The sequence below is a fragment of the Panthera onca genome, chromosome C2 (genome assembly GCF_046562875.1).
Source record: "Panthera onca isolate mPanOnc1 chromosome C2, mPanOnc1 haplotype 2, whole genome shotgun sequence".
Taxonomy (NCBI): domain Eukaryota; kingdom Metazoa; phylum Chordata; class Mammalia; order Carnivora; family Felidae; genus Panthera; species Panthera onca.
Window position 1 is genome coordinate 8,427,889 of NC_138347.1, and position 20,787 is coordinate 8,448,675.

General features: G+C 38.6%; 1 protein-coding gene across 10 annotated transcripts in view; it reads right to left on the bottom strand.

Annotated features, from left to right (window-relative positions):
* TTC3 (tetratricopeptide repeat domain 3) overlaps nt 1-20,787 on the bottom strand; it is a 128,687-nt gene that overhangs the window by 96,288 nt on the left and 11,612 nt on the right. For 6 of the 10 annotated variants that reach the window (XM_060640850.3, XM_060640853.3, XM_060640851.3 and 3 more), the window contains exons 2-10: nt 19,227-19,381; nt 18,077-18,119; nt 17,092-17,242; nt 16,537-16,624; nt 15,239-15,292; nt 13,087-13,207; nt 10,655-10,740; nt 9,116-9,210; nt 7,924-7,986 (exon numbers count right to left, since the gene is read on the bottom strand). The exons of 2 other annotated variants lie outside the window; for them this stretch is intronic. In XM_060640850.3, the coding sequence (XP_060496833.3) occupies nt 7,924-7,986; nt 9,116-9,210; nt 10,655-10,740; nt 13,087-13,207; nt 15,239-15,292; nt 16,537-16,624; nt 17,092-17,242; nt 18,077-18,119; nt 19,227-19,370 (845 nt within the window). In that variant the 5' untranslated portion in view covers nt 19,371-19,381. Of the gene's footprint in view, nt 1-5,026; nt 6,481-7,923; nt 7,987-9,115; nt 9,211-10,654; nt 10,741-13,086; nt 13,208-15,238; nt 15,293-16,536; nt 16,625-17,091; nt 17,243-18,076; nt 18,120-19,226; nt 19,382-20,787 lie in introns of those variants that run through there. 2 more of the 10 variants (XM_060640852.3, XM_060640859.3) reach the window with 2 other exon arrangements.

The window sequence follows — 20,787 nt, forward strand, 5'->3', positions numbered from 1 at the left end:
ATGGGAACTAGAAGATGTTCATATTGCTCAATCTAAATTCCGTTTGGCTTCTCAGCAACAGGCACTACTGGCCACTCTCTCCCTCTTGCTTTCATGACATCACGCTTCCAGTTTTCCTCTTACCTCTCTGGCTACCTCTTAACAGTCTCCACGCAGGTTCATCTTCCCTTAATTGGCCACTATTTGTGTCCCTCAAGGCTCAGTCCTAGTTCTCAGCTCATCCTCACTCTAGACCAGTGGGTCTCAGCCTTGGTTACACATGAGTACTATATGGGGGGTGCTGCTAGAAGCCCAATTAATCAAAAATCTCTGGGTTGGGGGTATTTCTTCCAAGCTCAATTCCAGGGCGCAATAAAAGTTGAGAACCGTCTCCCCAAGCAACCTCACCCACATCTACAACTTCAAATCATCTAGGTTAACTATCCCAGTATTTGTCTCCTGCCCAAACCTCTCCCTAGAGTGGCAGACCCACCTAACTCATTGCCGATGTGACATTCCAACTGGAATCCTTCAAGGACACTTTAAATCAGGATGTCCAAGAGTGAAGTCAAGTTCTATTTCCTACAAATGTATCTCTTCTAGTGAGCTCAGTATTACAGAGTAAGCCTATAATCTATGAAGTGGCTGAAGGCAGAAACTTCATAATAGTTCCAAACACCAAACCATAAGCAACCTCTGTCCCTTCTACTTTCAAAGTATGTCAAATCCTTCCGCTTCTCCATTTCCACTACCATTACCCTGCTCCAAGCTACCATCATCTCTGGCCTAGAGTACTGCAATAGCCTCCTAACCCACATTCTTTCTGCATCCCCTCCAAACCCATTCTCCTCACTACAACTAGACTGATCTTTTTAAGGTATTAATCGTGCCATCTCCCCTCAATTTAAAATCTTTTACTCACTTCTTGATGTTCTTAAAGGCCAACAGTCTTAATGAAGCCTACAAGACCCTCCCTGGTCTCGCCCCTGACCACCACTCCCCTCCTCCTCTGTATTCAGGCCACCCGGCACACTACTAATAACATGAATACAACATCCTCCCTCCCACCATTGGCCCACCGTCTAGAATACAGTGGGAACTATGTCCGTTTTTGCCCATTTCTGACAGAGCTAAAAGCAGAACTCCCATCATACTGGCTGAATCAATGTTGAATGTTACTGTTATTATAATTAATATAATATACAATACTACAACCATAGTACTATATTACAATCACGTTGTAAATACTATATTCATTAGTGCCTGTGTATATAAATATATAAAAACACTAACATTTTCACATTTACTAGCACATGACCACATCCTCCTACTAAAACAAACTGGGCATAGTAAATTACATGGGGTTACTGCTCATCCAACCCAGTACAGCCTGAAACCTAAACACTCTGGAGAGCAGGTATGCCTTTAGGAACAACAATACCCTGAACAATACATCTCTGAAAACAGGAAACAAGAAATGCAAATGGCTACTTACTCTTAAAGACTGTGTGACATGGTGAGAGTACTGAACACAGGGTAAGGTAAGAGAGAGTTCTAGCCTAGATGATCCAACTGAATACCTGTTACATGGCAAAGTGTTCTCTCTCCAGCCCCTTCACCTATTTCTTCATATATGACGTACTACATTTTGCCTTAAAATGTTAGGAATAAATACGTATTGTCCCCTCCTCTAGCTTCCATGTGGATTTGCTAGATGAACCATTTCTGAGCTATCTCCTTCCCCACCCCTAACTTTTCCCCGGAGGATGAATAATAACTACCTAGTGGAGGGGGAGGGGCACAAATCATAGTGGCGTAGCCTCTTCTTTTTCTCTTTGGAATCTTCTACTGAACACCATCATAACACCAGATTCCCTTTTCCTCCAAGCTTAAAGTTCATAAAGGTCGCTGTAGCCAGTTCTGTCTGTGATCATGGATGAATAAGTCACTTAGCTATGAGACTATCCTGATAAAGCTCTGTTCTCTAAAAACTGGATCAGCATTAGAGGTAAGACTGGATCACCATTTGCCTGTCTTCTGTTTCCATCTCTTAACTGATTCTGGACTTGGGAGGGACAGGGGATGCTATTTACTGACTCTCTCAAATCACAATATATGTAAGGACTTTGCAAGACATAAAAGGATTATCACTTTTTTCATTCCCTATTATAAGTCATCACTATCAGGGACTGACCAGACCAACAAAGAAATAGTAATACTCCTCCTCAAGTTCACAGATCTTACAACGAAGCGACAAAAGCAGGATTCAGATGTAATGGTCATTCACTGCCAAATAAGCAGTGACTGATAACCATCAACTGAATAAACACATACACTATAATATCAAAAGTTATCATCTGGAATTAAAATTATATAAACTCTTTCATCCAAGTAAAAGCAATCAGCAATTTCTCTACAGATACACTTGTACCTGAGTGCAGAATATAAGTAAAAGGATAATCATTACAGAGCTGTAATATTTTTAACTAGAAATAATTTATATTCTAATACAAACTAACCAAAGCATGAGTAATCCATTTTGTAAAAGGCTATGGAGCCATGAACATAAACAAGGGTGTATCTCTATATACACTGACATGCAACAAGCTCCAAGATTTAAGTATTAGGTGGAAAAAAGTGCAACAGTGTGTAGAGCATGCTCCTATGTTAAAATATATATATTTTAACACACACACAAGGAATATATTTTAACACACACACACACACACACACACACCTATGAACATTACATTGAACCAAACGAAACTGCCTATATTCTGACTTATAAAAATGGCAACTGCATTTGATTCAACATAATAAGCGCTTATATAGGCATAAGACGTTATGGAAACACCTAAGGATCTGAAAAGATGAATTAGGGCAGGGGTCTGAGCTTGGCAAGAGTTTTCAGTTCATTCTTTTGTACTCTTAACTTCTTATGATGTGCATTACTGCTTTTTAAAAGCACAAAGAAGACTGAAAAAATAAATTCAAAAGCTTCAAAAGTAAATTCAGCAGCTTGTAAAAATAAAGAGCCCGCAAAAGAAAGAGAGCAGCATGAGCAAAAATTCACCAAACCAAAACACTCACAGTGACATTCCCCACACACACTAGGATTTTTTTAAACAGGCTCTAGGCCCAATGTGAGGCTCAAACTCATGACCCCAAGATCAAGAGTTCAAGAGTCACACGTGCTCTACTGACTGAGCCAGTCAAGCACCACACACTAGGATTTTTTTAAGTTCTCGCAGGAACATACAATTGACTTGATTTATGCCTCTGGCCTCAGAGAAATTCAGAAAGACACCAAAGAAACAAAAACAAAAAAACAGAAGTCATTTAAAGTCTATCTTCCTGCTATTAATCACAAGTTGGATCTAAAAGAAGAGAACGTATTATGATGGGTAATTAAATAGTGAAGGTCAAAGTAAATACCAAGTTTAAAGCTCAATAATTTTCCAAAGTAAATTAAAAAAAAACATCCAAGGCTAAACTTTCCCTTTCTCCAATTACATTTCCCCTTACACAGTTTATCACATCCCATCAAAGAATGCAGATTTCCACATGTGAGTACCAGAAGGAATGAAACAGTAGGGAGGCACAGCCTAATCACATACCTCGCTTAAGTACCATAACTACAGAAGCCATAGATATGTCTAATTGCTTTTTCTAGATTCTCCTTTAAACTAAAAACAGCTGATTACTTCAATTAAAACTACCACTCTAGGGGCACCTGGGTGGCTCAGTTGGTTAAGCATCCGACTTCAGCCCAGGTCATGATCTCACAGTCTGTGAGTTCGAGCCCCGCGTTGGGCTCTGTGCCGACAGCTCAGAGCCCGGAGCTGCTTCAGATTCTGTGTCTCCCTCTCTCCCTGCCCCTCCCCTGCTCATGCTCTCTCTCTCTCAAAAATAAAAAACATTAAAAAAAAAACTATCACTCTATAATGCTCTGTAACTGCCAAATCATATTTGAAAAGTAAACTTCTGGAACACATGAATAAAAGGACATCTCAGCCACACCAGGCATTTTGGGGTACACTGCACAGTCCTGAGCCTGAAGTATTCAGCAGATGCTGTAGCAGGAGATAGAGTATTTCCACACACACCACCCCCCTCACCCCAATCCCGTTCCAAGGATTCCCCAAGTGCGACATCTGCAGACCTGGAGGTGCACGTGTCTGATGAATGGGAAGAGTTCAGGTGGGCTCTTGGCCTCACCTACACTCACCCAAAGGTGCCCTGATTTACAAACTGTGACTATCTGGCATTAAAACCACACCACCACCACTTTGACCATTTCTGAATGAAGCATTTTCCCCACACACCTCACATCCGGCTCCCCACCTCTGGTCTTAAAATACTTATTATTTCTCTTCTTTCAAGATTACTTTTCACTTATTTTATCCTTGATGTTTAGGGAATGCTGCTTTTTTCTTTTTTCATCTTATCATGTGCATTTTCAATTTCACTGTATCACTTTTTATCACATATTTCAAGTATACATAAAAATACAAAGAATAACATTAATATAGTCAACACCCATGTACCAGCTTAGCAAGATCTTAACATTTTGCCACATTCACTTCAGATCTTTTTGCAGAACTTTGTTACAGTTGACATCCACTGTGTATCATCTTTCTTATCTCCGATCCTTTTCCCTCCTTCCCTCCCCAGGAGACAGCCACTCCCCTAGTGTTTAACATGCCCATGCATTTTAAAAAGTTTTAATACACACTATGTATTAATTGTGGATATGTAAGTCATTTTGCATATTTTGAACATTATATAAATGGCATCATACCAATCATTCTGCAACTTGCTTTTTCACTCAGCATTGTCATCATTTTAACTGCTACATAAGATTCCATTGTATGAATATACCATCATTTGTTTATCCATTCCCCACTGATGGACATTTGAGTTGTTTCCATTCCTTTACTCTTACAAACAATGCTATCGTGAAGGCTTGCACGTATCTTCTTGGGGACACGTCTGAGTTTGGAGGATATGAGCCTAGAAGTGGGCTGCAGAGTATGCACATCTTCACCTTGCCAAATTGCTGTCCAAAGTGATTGCACCAATTTACATTTTCTCCGGCGGAGTACGCAAGTTTCCTTTGTTCCACATCCTCTCAAACACTTGGTATTATGAAGCTTTAAAAATTTTTGCCAATCTGATGGACATGAAAAAAAGACTCACGGTTTGTAATCAGCATGTCCTATAAGGATATTAATGTTTATTGACTATTTGAAGCATTTATTTTTAATTTTCTTTTCAGCTTTCACATTACCCTTTGATTCTACCATCACCCATCCATGGGGATTAGTAGTAGAGACCCTGCATCCAGGCTGTCTGGGTTTAAATTCTGGCTCCATCACACCCACCTAGTATCTGAGAACACTTTACTCGACCTCCCCATTCCTGTTTCCTCATCTAAAAAGAGTCAGGAGCAACCACCTCACGGGGTCGTGGAGGGTTGTTGAGCTTGTGTGTGTAAAGTGCTCAGAACAGTGCCGGGGGCGGGGGGGGGGGGGGGGTGGCTGGAGGCTTTACCCTCAGGTGTCCCACAGCTGCTCAGCCAGATTCCCATGACAGATCTACCAAACCTCAGATGTGAGACCTTCAAAACATCTCAACCACGGTAACTCAGCTAAAGGGCATGGGTCTTTCTGCTGTCAATGACACGAGTGAATCACTGGCAACGTGTTCCTTCCTGAAGTCACACTATCTACACTATCTACTCACTTAATCAGGAATGAAACGTACTGTGGACTCAGAAAACATCCCTATAGGTTACTGAGCAAGTCATGTAAACAATGTGTGAGAAGGTGGGAAACACCAACAAACCCGTGTGGCACAATATTTCTGACATTACATTGGCATCCAATACATATTGGTGATCACCTAAGAAGGAAATGCTGCTGACCTGACTCTAGTGAAAACTTCGATGGTGTCGAACCACAAGCTAGACCATCAGGAAGTCAGTACAAGGATGGACACACAACCCTGCTTTTAACCTTTACCTCACCAGGCTACCTGGCTTCTGTATTTCTACTTTGATGCACCTCGTCTGCAGCACAGTTTTAAGAGGATCCTCCTTGAATGTCTAGCATTCAACACTCTTGAAAGAGGGCAGAAACCCCCTGGCTGGCCTCTCAGCTCTCGGAGCTCCCCTATGCAGAGCGGATGACCTTTTGCCCAATCAACATTTCGATTTTCACAAGAGGCTAGCCAAGTTGCCAACCTATTCATCTTGAAAGCACACAGATTCACCATCAAACAGCATAGGATATCTGCAATTCTGGACCTAGCCAGACGCAATAACTAAGGACATTTGTAGCTCATTTCTTGTCAGAACCAGTTGAGGACAGTGGTATTGATGGAAGACTGTGTCAAGCCCATCCATTCCTCTAGTCTAGATAGCCTCGGTTTATCCACGGCTTAAGCCATCTAAAAGCTGCATAACGTTAATACAGCGGTATTCTCCGAGGTGGTTGGATTACTGGTGATTTTTATTTTCTTCTTTTTAAACTCTCGTATTTTCCAAATTTTCTACCATGAGAATGTGTTCTGTTTATAATAAAAGAAAAACACATGTTATTTTTAAAAGCTACATACTTGGAACATACTCTCTTCCCCACTCCCACCCTCCCGCATCCCAATGTAAGCACTTTAACTAAAAAATCAGTGGTATCAAACTTTCTGCTTTCATCAGAAAACGCCACAAAAAAATTGTGAAACCCAAAACTGCACTTTCAGAGTTTTCTGCTTTCACAGAAAAGTTGTGGAGGTTCTTTCTTGTCCATCACTCAATTCAAGTTACTTGTAAGCCATCTAAGACATTTCTTCCAGAACTAAACATCAGGAAAATTGTTTCACCCGAACAACTTCTGTCCTCCTTCTTCATGAACAGTGAAAAATCTCATGTAACTTGTCAGGTTTTCTCCTTTTATTTTGGCAATAGAAAGGTCAAACACAAATATGAATTATAACTAATAACTTCACAGGACTTTATGCCTATGCAGCTTTACTCTGAGGATCCCCAGCTCTAAACTGGCTTTTTAGTTTGTCTTGTTGTGCTTGTAATATTCTTCTACTGAGTGCATATATTCCTGCAGCCACTCTAAGCCCATCTTACAGTATGGCAGGATATAACTAAATGTAATAGCATATACTGTTCACTACTAATGCTTGTGATATTATCCTAAAAATTTTTAATTGAGGAACAACAAAATCATGGCACAGTGTCAACAATCTTTCTCAACTAATACATAAAATCTCAATGCAACATAAGAAACTAAGACTGAATTACATTAATCATAATTCAAGTCTCATAGCTAAACCAGTAAATATCTTTTCTTTCTTTCACTTATAAGTGAGATTTACTTAATTTTTTATATCAAGATATAGGAAAGAAACAGCAAAAATCCTTCCAGAATTATAAAGATCAATTAAAGGAGCAAAAGGAGGTAACACAGGAACACCTGGGATTCTCTCTCACTCTCTCTGCCCCTCTCCCACTCGTGCTTTCTCTCTCAAAATAAATAAACTTAAAAAAAAGGGGGGGAGTAACATAGATACTATAAACACAAACTTTGATACCATCAGATAAGATCTGTGTTCAAATCCTGACATCACTACTTACTAATAGTATGAGCCCCCCCAAATTTCAACGTGGAGAATAACATTACCTATTAAGTGTGTTATGAGAATTAAGAAACACATGTAAAAGTACTGAAAAAAGCATACATGTTATCCATTCAATCAACAGCTGCTGCTGTCATTGTTGTTCTACATAAAGCCTATAGAGCCCCTTTAACCATTTAACTATTTCTGCCAAAACTACTGAAGGATTTTCTTGTCTACCTGCAAAACAGAAATATTTCTCAAAAATGGGTAGTTTAGCATAATAGCTCAGTGACCGGGGTACTCTAACCAACTTACCTAAACTGTCCAGTGCGAAGAAAACAAAGAGCTCGGTTACCATAAAGAAGGTGATTTTCAGGTCTTTAAAAGAAATAATGTTTAGTCAGGAAAGTACATTACATACAAAACAAATAAAAAGCACACAGAAAACATAAGGCATGAAAAACTTCTCAAAACCTTTACATCTATGTGGCAGAGCAGAAGGAATATAGGATTTGGAGACCTAATTGGCTAAGTCCTGGTTCCTTCACTTCCTACCATAGTAACTTTATTCAAATCAATCTATATTTCCCTGTATTCAAAATGTTCTACTATTTCTGCCTAGCTCATAGGGATGCCGTCAAGATAAAATAAGGCATAATAAAAAGTTCGCAAACCACAAGTGTGGCATAGGTACAAAGGACAGAATTATACTCACATAAGTCAGGACTATACCGCTTTGACAAAGAACTCTGAAAGTCTTTAAACTACAACAATACTTTAAACAGCTTCATTTCACATTTTATCCTTTCTAGTTTTATCTGTTTCTTTCCTCAGAGCAGAGCAGCCGCCTTCCAGGTGTGGTGTGCTACCTTGAGTCACTCATTCCCCATGGAGATGGGCAAGGCACGAAAGAGAGTAGCTGTCTACAACACATCCTCCAAAGGCTGCTACAATACTAGGTGGCCCAGCTAATATGTCAGTAGGAACCAAATATGAGTTACACATGCAGGAATGCTACAAAATTCTAGCAGCTGAGCAAACAGAAGATGAGGTAGAAAAATACACACCTTCTCTCAACAATCCCAACTATTATCCTTTAAAAGTTCCCTCTTAAGAAGCAAAACTTCCCAAATGGGAATTTTTAATGGGAATCTTAAGTATTAGTAACTAACCCTTTTTGATCAGTTAACAATCTGGAAGATATCAGCTAAAGGCAAAATGAGAACAAGAAAAAAACAGATGACCCTATACTGGAAAGCTTGAGAGAAAATGGGGTAGGGTAGAAGTAATATTCACAATCCTGCCTGACTTGCTTGAATTCTACTGCTTGGTTAAGTTCATCGACCCAGGCCACCCCTAATACTTCTGGCGCCTAAGGGCGAGAACATCTATTCCACTTGGCAAACTGAAATTACTCTCTAATTCCTTGCCTTGTTTTTATTTCTCCTGACTAGCATTCTAACTTGATCTGCCACACAAAAAGGATCTCGTTCTATTTTGCTCTTACCTATATTCAATGGCTCTGGTGTAATAGATAATAGCTATATCAAATCTTTGTTTTGAAAACTCTTCATTTCCTTTCATTTTCATTAGTTCTCCTTGCTGAGAAACCAAGGTGAAAGAAGACTCATAAATTAAATGCAAAGGCAATCAAGAACCCACTATCTAGGAAAAATAGTTCTAGGTTTTTGTCATTGACAACAGAAATAACCTGGGGTATTATTTATGTGGAAAAGGGGAACGCAATACCCAATATGTTGGTATATATACTTAAAGAAACCAGTCTCTGACGATTCAATGCTAACTTTGTTAAAGGAATATTAAAAAGTAAAACCACATTATGAATAACTACTAATAATTAATCCCCTTGTGTATAGTATTTGGCAGGCCCACTTTTAAATATACCTACTGGGCCTGCCACACAGCAGGGAAAAAAGTAGATGCAAGAGTTAGAAAATGTGATATTATTTAGGGGCACCTGGGCGGCTCAGTCAGTTGAGTATCCAACTCTTGATTTCAGCTCAAGTCATGATCTCACAATTCCGTGAGTTCAAGCTCCATGTAAGGCTCTGTGCTGACAGTACAGAGCCTGCTTGCAATTCTCTTTCTCCCTCTCTCTGCCCCTCCCCTGCTTGCGTGCTAGCGTGCACGCACTCTTTCTCTCTCAAAATAAATAAACTTAAAAAAAAAGAAAATGTGGTATTATTCAATAACCTAAGTGCCAAAAAAAACCCCAATATATAAATCAGTAACATATAGGCAAAGTTGAATAGATTAATTGCCAAAAAACGAAGCAGCAAAATTAGTAAGAATGTGAAATCGAAGATGCTACAGATGCAACTGAAACTTTTCACTTCAAATACTTACAGTTTCAGAATAAACAGAGTAAAATAAACTGGATCACATAAATGGCTTTAATTAGTGAATTAAATAGAACATTAAATATTTTCCTAAATCCTTCTTTAAAAATTTAGTTGAATCTTATTTAACTTGAGCACCCAGCTGGCTCAGTTGGTACAGCATGTGACTCTTGATTTCAGGGTTTAAGTTTGAGCCCCACACTGGGTGCAGAGATTACTTAAAAATAAAATCTTTAAATAAAAAAAAAATTGTATTTCCTATGATTAAATTCTATGGCATGTGAATTACATCTTAATAAAGCTATACCAGAGAAAATCATACTTCCTCAACTAAGTAAAAGCCTTTCAATTTAAAAAAATCAAATTTCAGTTTATAATTAACTCTTAAAATATGTACAATTTGATGTTTATGTTATTCAACATTATGTGAATTTAATTTAATAATATATAAATATATATTTTAAAAATATATGTGTAACATTAGAAAATTCTGATCAAGATGTTGTTTGCCTGTTCCAAAAAAATAAATATTCCAATTAAAATTTATTAAAAATTTCCCTCAAACCTGTTTATGAATTTTATAGTTCGTTGTGTGCTGACAGTTTTTTTGAACTTCCTTTGAATGTTAATAAAAGTTCTAACAGATAAATCTTAAAATATACTTACAAGTAAATATTTATTCTCACCTCTATACACTCCACACAATTTTGAGTTTTAAATTCTTCAAGCAAATTGCAGTTTTCTGTTATGACTTTAGTTATGTGATACTTGTCTAAATTTTATTTTTAGGAGAGAGTGAGAAAACAAATTGGTACTGTTAATGTTCTAAAACTTAGGTTATGTAAGTCAATCCATAAAGTCAATTAATTATTATACCTTCTAAATAACATGTTTGTTGTAATTTTACATGTACCAAATAATACAACTGAAAATACACAACTGAAAATGTTTTAGAACACATTATTAGATTCACTGCTTGCTGTGAGTCTCATCTGTTTTATGTCTAGCATTAAAAAAAAAGCACTTACTATTACATTAGTTCTAATTGTAGTTTAAATAAATGTTCGGTCATGATATTCCAAACAGGTCTCATAATTACTCAAGTCAGTTCCATAATTACTCAAGTTACTGAGCATGTATGGTGAACCTGGCACAATATTCAATAAAAATGTCTAATAACAAAAACATGGAAAACTCTCTAAAATGTATTTAATGTAACAAATAATTTTAAATATCTTAATTTAACATTCTGACTCTCATGAATGAAATGTTAAAATGTTATTTGAAATACCATTCTTTTAAAAATTTAATAAACTAATTAAAACACAGTAGGTAATAACCAAAACTTATATTAAAAGTATACCAAGACTTCATTTTCTATATTTTTAGCTATTCTATAAAAAATATTTTTTAACGGATAGTAATTTTATCCCAACAAAATCGTAGTTAAGCCTCTACCAAACACATACATTTCCAAGGTGAAAAAAGTATCTAAAATCGAAGATTTAAGAAAGAATTCTGAAAGGTCACCAAATAAAGTAATTAATAAGGGATAAAGTAAGATTACAGGATAAAAACCTAGGCTTTGAAATTAGGGAATCTTGACCTCTCACCTAGGCCGTACTACTCACTAGAATGCAGAAATATCACTTAACCTCCCAAAGCCTTAGTTTGCTTATTTCTAAAATAAGGACAACAGCAGCTACCATAAGACAGCTATTGTAAAGAAGAGAACAGAGAAAGAGCGTTGGAACCGAGTCCACATGGGTGCCCGATGTGATACTGCTCCTCCACTTTTACCATAAAATCTACCCTGTAATTAAAGGCCTCCAGAACAATGAGGAGAACCACCTCTATCAACCCAGCCTTCATGTTTAAGCTTAATTTCTCTCTACCACTTACATTAAACAGCATAAGACTTGACCTCTTCTCAGTAGGGATGGCAAATTACCAGTCATCATCAACTAAGGAGCCAAATATTTTCTGCTTCAAGATCCCTATAGCTAGGGGCACCTGGGTGGCTCAGTCAGTAAGTGCCCAACTTCAGCTCAGGTCAGGACCTCGCAGTTCGGGAGTTCCAGCCCCGCACTGGGCTCTGTACTGACAGCTCAGAGCCTGGAGCCTGCTTCAGATTCTGCGTCTCCCTCTCTCACTACCCCACCCCTGCTCACGTGCACACGCGCGCACTCTCTCTCTCTCTCAAAAATAAACATTAAAAAAATTTTTTTAATTAAAAAAAAAAGATATGCTACAAAAAAACTGCTAACATTCAAATTATTTAGAGAAATATATTTCACAAAGTAAATAAATATATAAAGCAGTTTCATCATACAAAAGATTAACAGTCATCAGGGAAATGAAAATTACAATCTCAGCTCTTATTTCTCTTTTTTTTATCTTTATTTTTGAGAGAGAGAGACAGAGCATGAGCAAGGGAGAGGCAGAGAGAGAGGGAGACAAAGAATTCGAAGCAGGCTCCAGGTTCTGAGCTGTCAGCACAGAGCCCCATGTGGGGCTTGAACTCAGGAACCGTGAGATCATGACCTGAGCCGAAGTCAGATGCTTAACCAACTAAGCCACCCAAGTGCCCCCTTATTTCTCTTTTGAATGAGAATACATAAAGTGCCAGTTGTGATCTCTTTTTCTGGGTATTATATATAATAACATGACATTCATTAGGTAGGATTTTTAGAAGTATGATGTCATAAAAAACATTAAGACAGGAAGTACAGAACAATAAAACTATAAGCTTAAAGTTCTCTTATTCAGGCTTTTCTCTTATTCACAAGACAAAAACATTTTTTTAAATCCTAAGATAGGGATGCCTGGGTGGCTCAGTCGGTTGAGGACCTAACGTGGTTCAGGTCATTATCTCACGGTTCATGAGTTCAAGCTCCATGTTGGGCTCTGTGCTGACAGCTGAGCCTGGAGTCTTGCTTTGGATTCTGTGTCTCCCTCTCTCTCTGCCCCTCCCCTGCTTGTGCTCGGTGTTTCTCTCTCTCTCTTAAAAATAAACAAACATTAAAAAAAGTCCTAAGATAAATAACCACACATTCCATTTCCCGAATAATTCCTTTAAAAACTGAGTCAAGAAACAATTTAATGCATGTATACTTACATTCAGTGAAGAAAATACTTAACATAGGCCAACAATTGTCAACCGCTCCTAATTTAGGTAGAATTGTTACATCACCTGTGTATTTCACCCAATTCAAAGCTTCTTCCATTGCCAAGATTTTCTGTATCAAAAAGATGGATAAAGAATGTGATTTGGGTATTAACTCTAAATTTACATGTGACACCATATATGTAACATATAGCATTTTAGATTCTTGATAAAAACTTACACGATCTCCTACTTTCATTACACTAGCATGCAACTTAGAACAGCTGGACCCCGATTTGTAAGTTAACAGATAACATGGACTCACACGTTACATCTTTAAGTAACCTCAGGCCACCCTCAGAGAACAGGATGCTGCTTCAATGATTACAGACCTGGAAGCTGAGGTTTACAACCTGGCCAGAGGATGCTCTGTGTAGCACTAAAGTACAATAACAAAAGGTGAGTGAGGGGTCTCAGATCTCATCTAAACTAGGACTTCCATCCTTACCACAAAGTGAAAGGTATAGAGATTAAGGTTCATGAAAGGGACTGTGTATTTTAAAAACATTTTTGGAGGGCACCTGGGTGGCTCAGTCGGTTAAGCACCCAACTTCAGCTCAGGTCATGATCTCATGGTTTGTGAGTTCGAGCCCCACACTGGGTTCTGTGCTGACAGCTCAGAGCCTGGAGCCTGCTTCAGATTCTGTGTCTCCCTCTCTCTCTGCCCCTACCCCGCTCATGCTCTGTCTCTCAAAAATAAACATTCAAAAAAATTTTTAATTTTTTAAGTTTGAGAGAGAGAGAGAACACGCACAGTGGGGGAGGGGTACAAAGAAGGAGAAACAGAATCCCAAGCAGGTTCCGTACTATCAGCACAGAGCCCAACATGGGGCTCGAGCTCACGAACTGTGAGATCGTGACCTGAGCCGAGATCAAGAGTTGGACGCTTAACTGACGGAGTCCCTCAGCACCACAGGACTGGGTATTTTAAATGGTCTGTGGCAAACAGAGAAGAGTAAGCAGATAAACAACAGGAGAAAAGCACAACTGCTCAAATGAGCATTCAGTGCAAAGATCTTCATGAAGAGTCAGGAGTTCACAAGAATGTTATTCATACTTCTGGTCTAAAATGACTTCAGGGATGCCTGGGTAGCTCAGTCAGCTAAGCGTCTGACTTTGGCTCAGGTCATGATTTCACGGTTCGTGAATTCAACCCCACATCAGGCTCTGTGCTGACAGCTCAGAGCCTGGAGCCTACTTCAGATTCTGTATTTCCCTCTCTCTGCCCTGCTCCACTTGCACTCTGTCTCTCTCTCTTTCAAAATTAAATTAAAGAAAATAAAAATAAAAACAAACTATATATACATATATATATACACATATATATATACATATATATACACACACAAATATATATACACATATATATATACACACACATATATAATATATACACACACACACACACACATATATATATATGGGCGCCTGGGTGGCTCAGTCAGTCGAGTGTCCAACTTTAGCTTAGGTCACAATCTCACAGCTCGTGGGTTCGAGCCCCGAATTGGCTCTGTGTTGACAGCTTGAAGCCTGGAGCCTGAAGCCTGGAGCCTGCTTCAGATTCTGTGGCTCCCCCTCTCTCTCTGCCCCTTCCCCACTCATGCTCTCTTTCTGCCTCTCAAAAATAAATAAAAACATTAAAAAAATACACATATATGAAATGACTTCAGAAGTAGTGGAGTTATCGATGCTGGCATCAGGCTTAAGGGAAACAGGTAGATGTTTATTATGTTACCAGTAGCATTAAAAATTGGATTATTGTACCTGGAGATTATCTAGTAATTACATATCCAAAATGTTCATACTAGAGACCTAGTAATTTCATTTGGGAGAATATATGCAAGGTAAATAATCTAAAAAAGAAAAAAGAATCAACTTGTAAAAGAAGCTCAAAATTATACTACTTACACAGGAGAAAGAAAATGATGAAAATGATGCAAACCTCCAGAGTAAGGAGATTTTTTAAGCAAAATATAGAAATCGATACTACCAAATACTACATGTAAAACACTAAACATGTGAACTCGACCCATGGGCAATGACCAGTGAGATGACTGCCAGTTACTGGCAGTTGTTGTGCCTGCTTCCCATATCTAACACTTACATTTTCTATTTTATAACCAATTCTCAATAAGCCTCCAATAAAGAATGAATCGTTCTGCAAAACAAAACAAAACAAAAAAACCACAGTTATTTCCTTATTCAATGAATTACACTTGAATTTTCCAGTGGACAAAAAAAACAAAAAAAACAAAAAAAAATCCTACATTTCATGAATACTGCTATGTGTTCAGAGTCCACTTCCTACAAGTACTTTCATGCCCCATTTACCTCCTAAGAACCCTGAAACAAGAATTAAGAAATAGTCTTAAATTGGCTTCTAATAATAAAATGACTCAGTGTACCTTTTAGATGTATGGATTTTAAAGTTCATTCCAAGAGAGACAGACTGCATGAGTGGTGTAGGGGCAGAGAGCAAGAGGAAGAGAGAATTCCAAGCAGGCTCTGAGCTGGTGGAACCCATGAAACCAGGAGATCATGACCTGAGCCGAAACTAAGAGTCAGACGCTTAACCAACTGAGCCACCCAGGCACCCCACACCAAATTTTTTATAAAACTACATTGGCTGGCGCACCTGGGTGGCTCAGTTAAGTGTCCGACTTCAGCTCAGGTCATGATCTCAGTTTGTGAGTTTGAGCCCTTCATCAGGGTTTCTGCTGTCAGCGTAAAGCCCGCTTGGGATCCTCTGCCCCCTTCTCTCTGCCCTTCTCCTGCTCATGTTCTCTCGCTCTCAAAAATAAACATTAAAAAAAAAAAGCAACTACACTGGCTGACAGAAGTTATAGCAAAGGATTATCAGCAGGAAATAAATATCAGAATGTCTTTTATTTAAGTTTGCAATCAGAATAATACCAAGAAAAACGCTTGGTTCCATAACCAACTGAAGTAAGAAAAATTACTAAATGGCTTTCACAGGGAAAAAAAATAACCCTCAGTGCAGTACAGGGATACTACCTCAAATACGGCATAATAAAAGTTTACCACAAAGTAGTACTATTTATTGTGGTGATAGTGACAGTGGCATGATTTTATAAGAGAGAACCTTGTCACTTTCAGCGACAAAAGTTCCTGTGAACCAGGAGCATACTTTCATCTGTGCCAAATTCCAGTTTCTATTCTTTACTGACAAGGAATAGTCCTGGATCGCATCATTCATGTCAGAGCCATGAAAATAGCAGTCCATCTAATCTCTCAAATACACAGCAAACTCATGGGTAGCAGAATAATGTCATGTTAAACTAAACTGAAACCATAACCTGTTAGCCACTATAAGTTACTAACGTGGCCCTGACACCCTATGAGTATTTATATTCTTTAGATATGGGGGATTCTATCACTTACCACAACTTTCTTTGCCAAATCCACAATATCTTCCATCAATTCTAGATGTTGTAATTTCTTCAAACTTATCTCAGAAGCATGAGAATTGCTTAAATACAAATTCATTTTTAAAACATCAGGTTCTTATATATAAAAATCCACTGACTTTTATACTTTACATTATACCTCAATTTAAACTATTTGGAAAAAAATTCTCTCTTCACTCTAGGTAACAGTAAGTTATTTATTAAATGGACAAAATTCTGTACTTTTTTCTCTCTTCTGCATAACAATACTCTTATTCATAAACAAGCATATTAATTTTCCCTAGGTAGGTTTCAAACCTACCATCTATGCTCTTCAGATATCCATTCATTACGTTACCATGATTAGTCAATCATATCTAAATCCAAAGCATTAACTTTTCCCACCTTATTACATTACAGTGAAGGTGAACAATATCTAAGAATAAGACATAAGAATAAGAATAGGGCTTCCATTGTACTTGGTGTTCCTTAATAATGGGCAACATGATTACAACTGTTTACACAAAACAAATAACATGTAGTAACTTACCCAGCCTCCACACAAGGATGCAACCTTGATATTACAGAACTGTGCTGACGTTGAAACAGAAGTGGCCAGAAGATGTGTATTTTAATGGCATCACAGTAATCTTGCAGGACAGAAACTGGTTTACTACACCACATATTGCAGATATCAAATTCTTAATTAGAAAAAAGTACCCAATTAATATTTTGTGCCTCGTTTTGAAATAAATCAACACTGTTAATAAAGGAAAGGCTACAACAGATATGGAAAGGTAAAAAAGAAGGGGTGAGCAGGATAGGTGAAGGGCATTAAGAGGTAAAACTTCCGGTCATAAAACAAATCACAGGACTGTAAAGTATAGACAGGATGAGGGATGTCATCATCAGCAAGGTAATAACTCTGTATGGTAACATATGGTAACTATTATGGTGAGCATTTCCTAATATATATAAATGTTGTACACCTGAAACTAATAGAATACTGTATACCAACTATACTTCAACTAAAAATATATAAATCGGGGCACCTGGGTGGCTCAGTTGGTTAAATGTCTGACATGATTTCAGATCAGGTCCTGATCTAAGGGTCATGAGTTCAAGACCCACAGTGGGCTCTATGCTGGGCATGGAGCCAAATTAAAAAACAAATGAGCAAAAAACAAACAAACAAACAAAAACATAAACCAAGGTGCCTGGGTGGCTCAGTCAGTTAACTGTCCGACTTTGGTTCAGGTCACAATCTCACGGCTTGTGGGTTCGAGCCCTGCATCGGGCTCTGTTCTGACAGCTTGGAGCCTGGAGCCTGCTTCAGATTCTGTGTCTCTCTCTCTCTGCCCCTCCCGTTTTTGCACTCTCTCTCTGTCTCTCAAAAATAAATAAACGCTAAAAATGTTTTAAAAAGACATAGATCAAAAAATAAAAATGACAGATATGTAGGACTGGTATGTTGATGCGAATGGATGAACCTCCCATTACAGTCTTTTAACAAATTAAAATACCAAGTTACTCACCTAAGTTTCTCTCGCTTTGGGTAAAATCTTTATACTGCATCCCCTAAATAGAAAAAAATTCTTTTGACTTGTATCTGGTGAAATGCAAAAATACAGCTTTCAATTTTTAATGTAAGGATTATCAGTACTAAAGTAACAAATTTCAGTGCCCATTTACTTATACACTTTGATTACACTATCTTTACTCAGTGGTGAGCCTTTAAGCCTTTTTTCAAAGCGTTTCATTTCCCCTGAGTCTGTATCTACGGCTCTCTCTTGAGAACCATTCTAATCTCCAGTCAGAAAACCATATTTCCTCATCACTCATTCTCTGGTATTGTACATTCTTGTTGAGGCACTGCTTACTTTCCCTTCTGAAATCACATTTGTACCTCCTGTAAAACTTGTGTACCACAGGGGCACCTGGGTGGCTCAGTCGGTTGAGCGTCCAACTTCAGCTCAGGTCATGATCTCACTGTCCGTGAGTTTGAGCCCTGCATGGGGCTCTATGCTGAGAGCTCAAAGCCTGGAGCCTGTTTCAGATTCTGTGTCTCCCTCTCTCTCTGTCCTTGCCCACTTATATGTGCGCACATGCGCTCTCTCTCTCTCTCTCTCTCTCTCTCTCTGTCAAAAATAAACATTAAAAAAATTATTTTAAAAACTTGTGTACCACAAAAACATCTTTACTCCCATAGCTCTAAATCAAAACACCTTTAAAAAGTAGACATTAAAAGTTCTCAGAATAAAAAAAGATCTTTAACTACGAACAGTAATGAACGTAGTTTTAACTAAACTTACTGTGGTGATAATTTCACGACACGTACGTATTTCAAGTCATTATATTGTACACATGGGAAACTAATACAATGTTTTAGGTCAATTATACCTCAATAAAATGATAAACCTTTAAGAAGACACAGTGTTAGGGGGACCTCGGTGGCTTAGTTGGTTAACTATCCGACTCTTGATTTCGCCCCAGGCCATGATCTCACGGTTCCTGAGATCCAGCCCCACATCGGGCCCAGGCTGTTATCACCGAGCCTGCTTGGGATTCTCTTTGTCCCTCTCTCTCTGCCCCTCCTCTCACTCTCTCTCTCTCAAAATAAAGAAATAAACATTAGAAAAAAAAAAGAAGAAGAAGACACAATGTTAAAGAATCAACAAATCTTACCACCCCATTGCAGTAAAGTTGAGTCACGCGAACACAATCGTTGGACATAAATTCAGGAGCAAGGACACAATCGTCCACATAAGGGCAATCTTCTAACAAGGCATCATCTACTACAGTGAAATCTCCCAGGGCAAAATCATCCATGCTGTACCATCCTAAGGAAATAACACAAACCCAAATTAGTAATTAAATCATTTGAGATAATATGAGAAGCAGTTTTCCTGGCTTCTATGGTATATTAGAAAAATCCTTGGAACTTAGGCCTCCTCAAAATAATCAATAAGGACACTGAGCTCTGGAAGATTCTCATCCTCAGTCTGCTATTCTTTCCCCAACTCTCCTCAAGTGATCAGTTTATCTTTCTTTTCTTCCTTAGACTCACATAGTCACCATCTCTACTCTGAATTTATCTGTTTGCATGTCTCCCTTAACTGGGAGATAATTAAGGGCATTTTACTCACTTTTGTTATGTGCCTGGCACATGGTAAGCCCTCAAATAATCGTTTGCTGAATGAACAAAAGACATCTTTCCACCGCTGCCCTTCTACACCATCTGCTTTTACTGCATCCTATAAAATATGCCATTTCATCACACACAAACTCTACCATATTCTCAACCTCCTGGCCAGAAGTAAATCCTGACTCCACTGGCTGTTCATATTCTGCTATCCATCCCTCCGTGTGCGTTCCTGTCTTGGACAAAGAGGCAGAGCTGGGGTGGTCCTGGGTGAGACTGTCAATCTCCCAACTTCCCACAGCCGCATCCAGACTTCCATCCTCCTAACAATCACTGCATCTCTCACTCTCACAACTACCACACCACAGAGCACTGCTAGATTGCAAAGGTAGGCAAAAGCCCTCATATTATCAACAGCCTCGTATTTTCAAACATATTAACTATGTTTTACAAAGAAGCATTTCAATGGGGGGAGAGGGAAATTAGGGCTGGAGTTTCAGACTAAGGCTTTTTTCCAGAAGAAAGTTCAATAATAAAGATTTATAGCTATCAGAGATTAGCTACAAAACCTAAGTATCACTGAAAAATGCAGCATGGTAGTACTTCTAACTCTCGCCCATGTAACGGCCGTCTTTCCCTCTCCTCACCAGCACCATCATGAACACCGTTTCTTACACCTTTCCACTTCACCACTATCACCCCGCTCCTGTTAGGACAAACAAAGCTTCTTTTTTCCTAAGCAAGACCACCGTCAGTCCTTGAAATACAAACCTGTTCTTTTAATTCTTCTTGTGTCCAATTCGCTGTACGAAAACCTCACAGTAGCAGAAGTGAAGAACAAGAACCATCTTCCTAGCAAACTATTCATGCTATTTGTCACACGTTGTACCAAACATTTTCACATACACCATCCCATTCATCCTCGCAGCAATTCTCAGGTCCGATCATCACCTCCAGTGTGCAGATAAGAAATATGCTTAGCACAATTAAGTAATTTGCTCAAGGTCACCAAGCTAGAAGGATTTAAACTTAGGTCCTCTGATTCCATAGTCTCTCCTCTCACACACTCTTCCTTGTCACTGCCACCTGGCCAGTTCTTGCTTG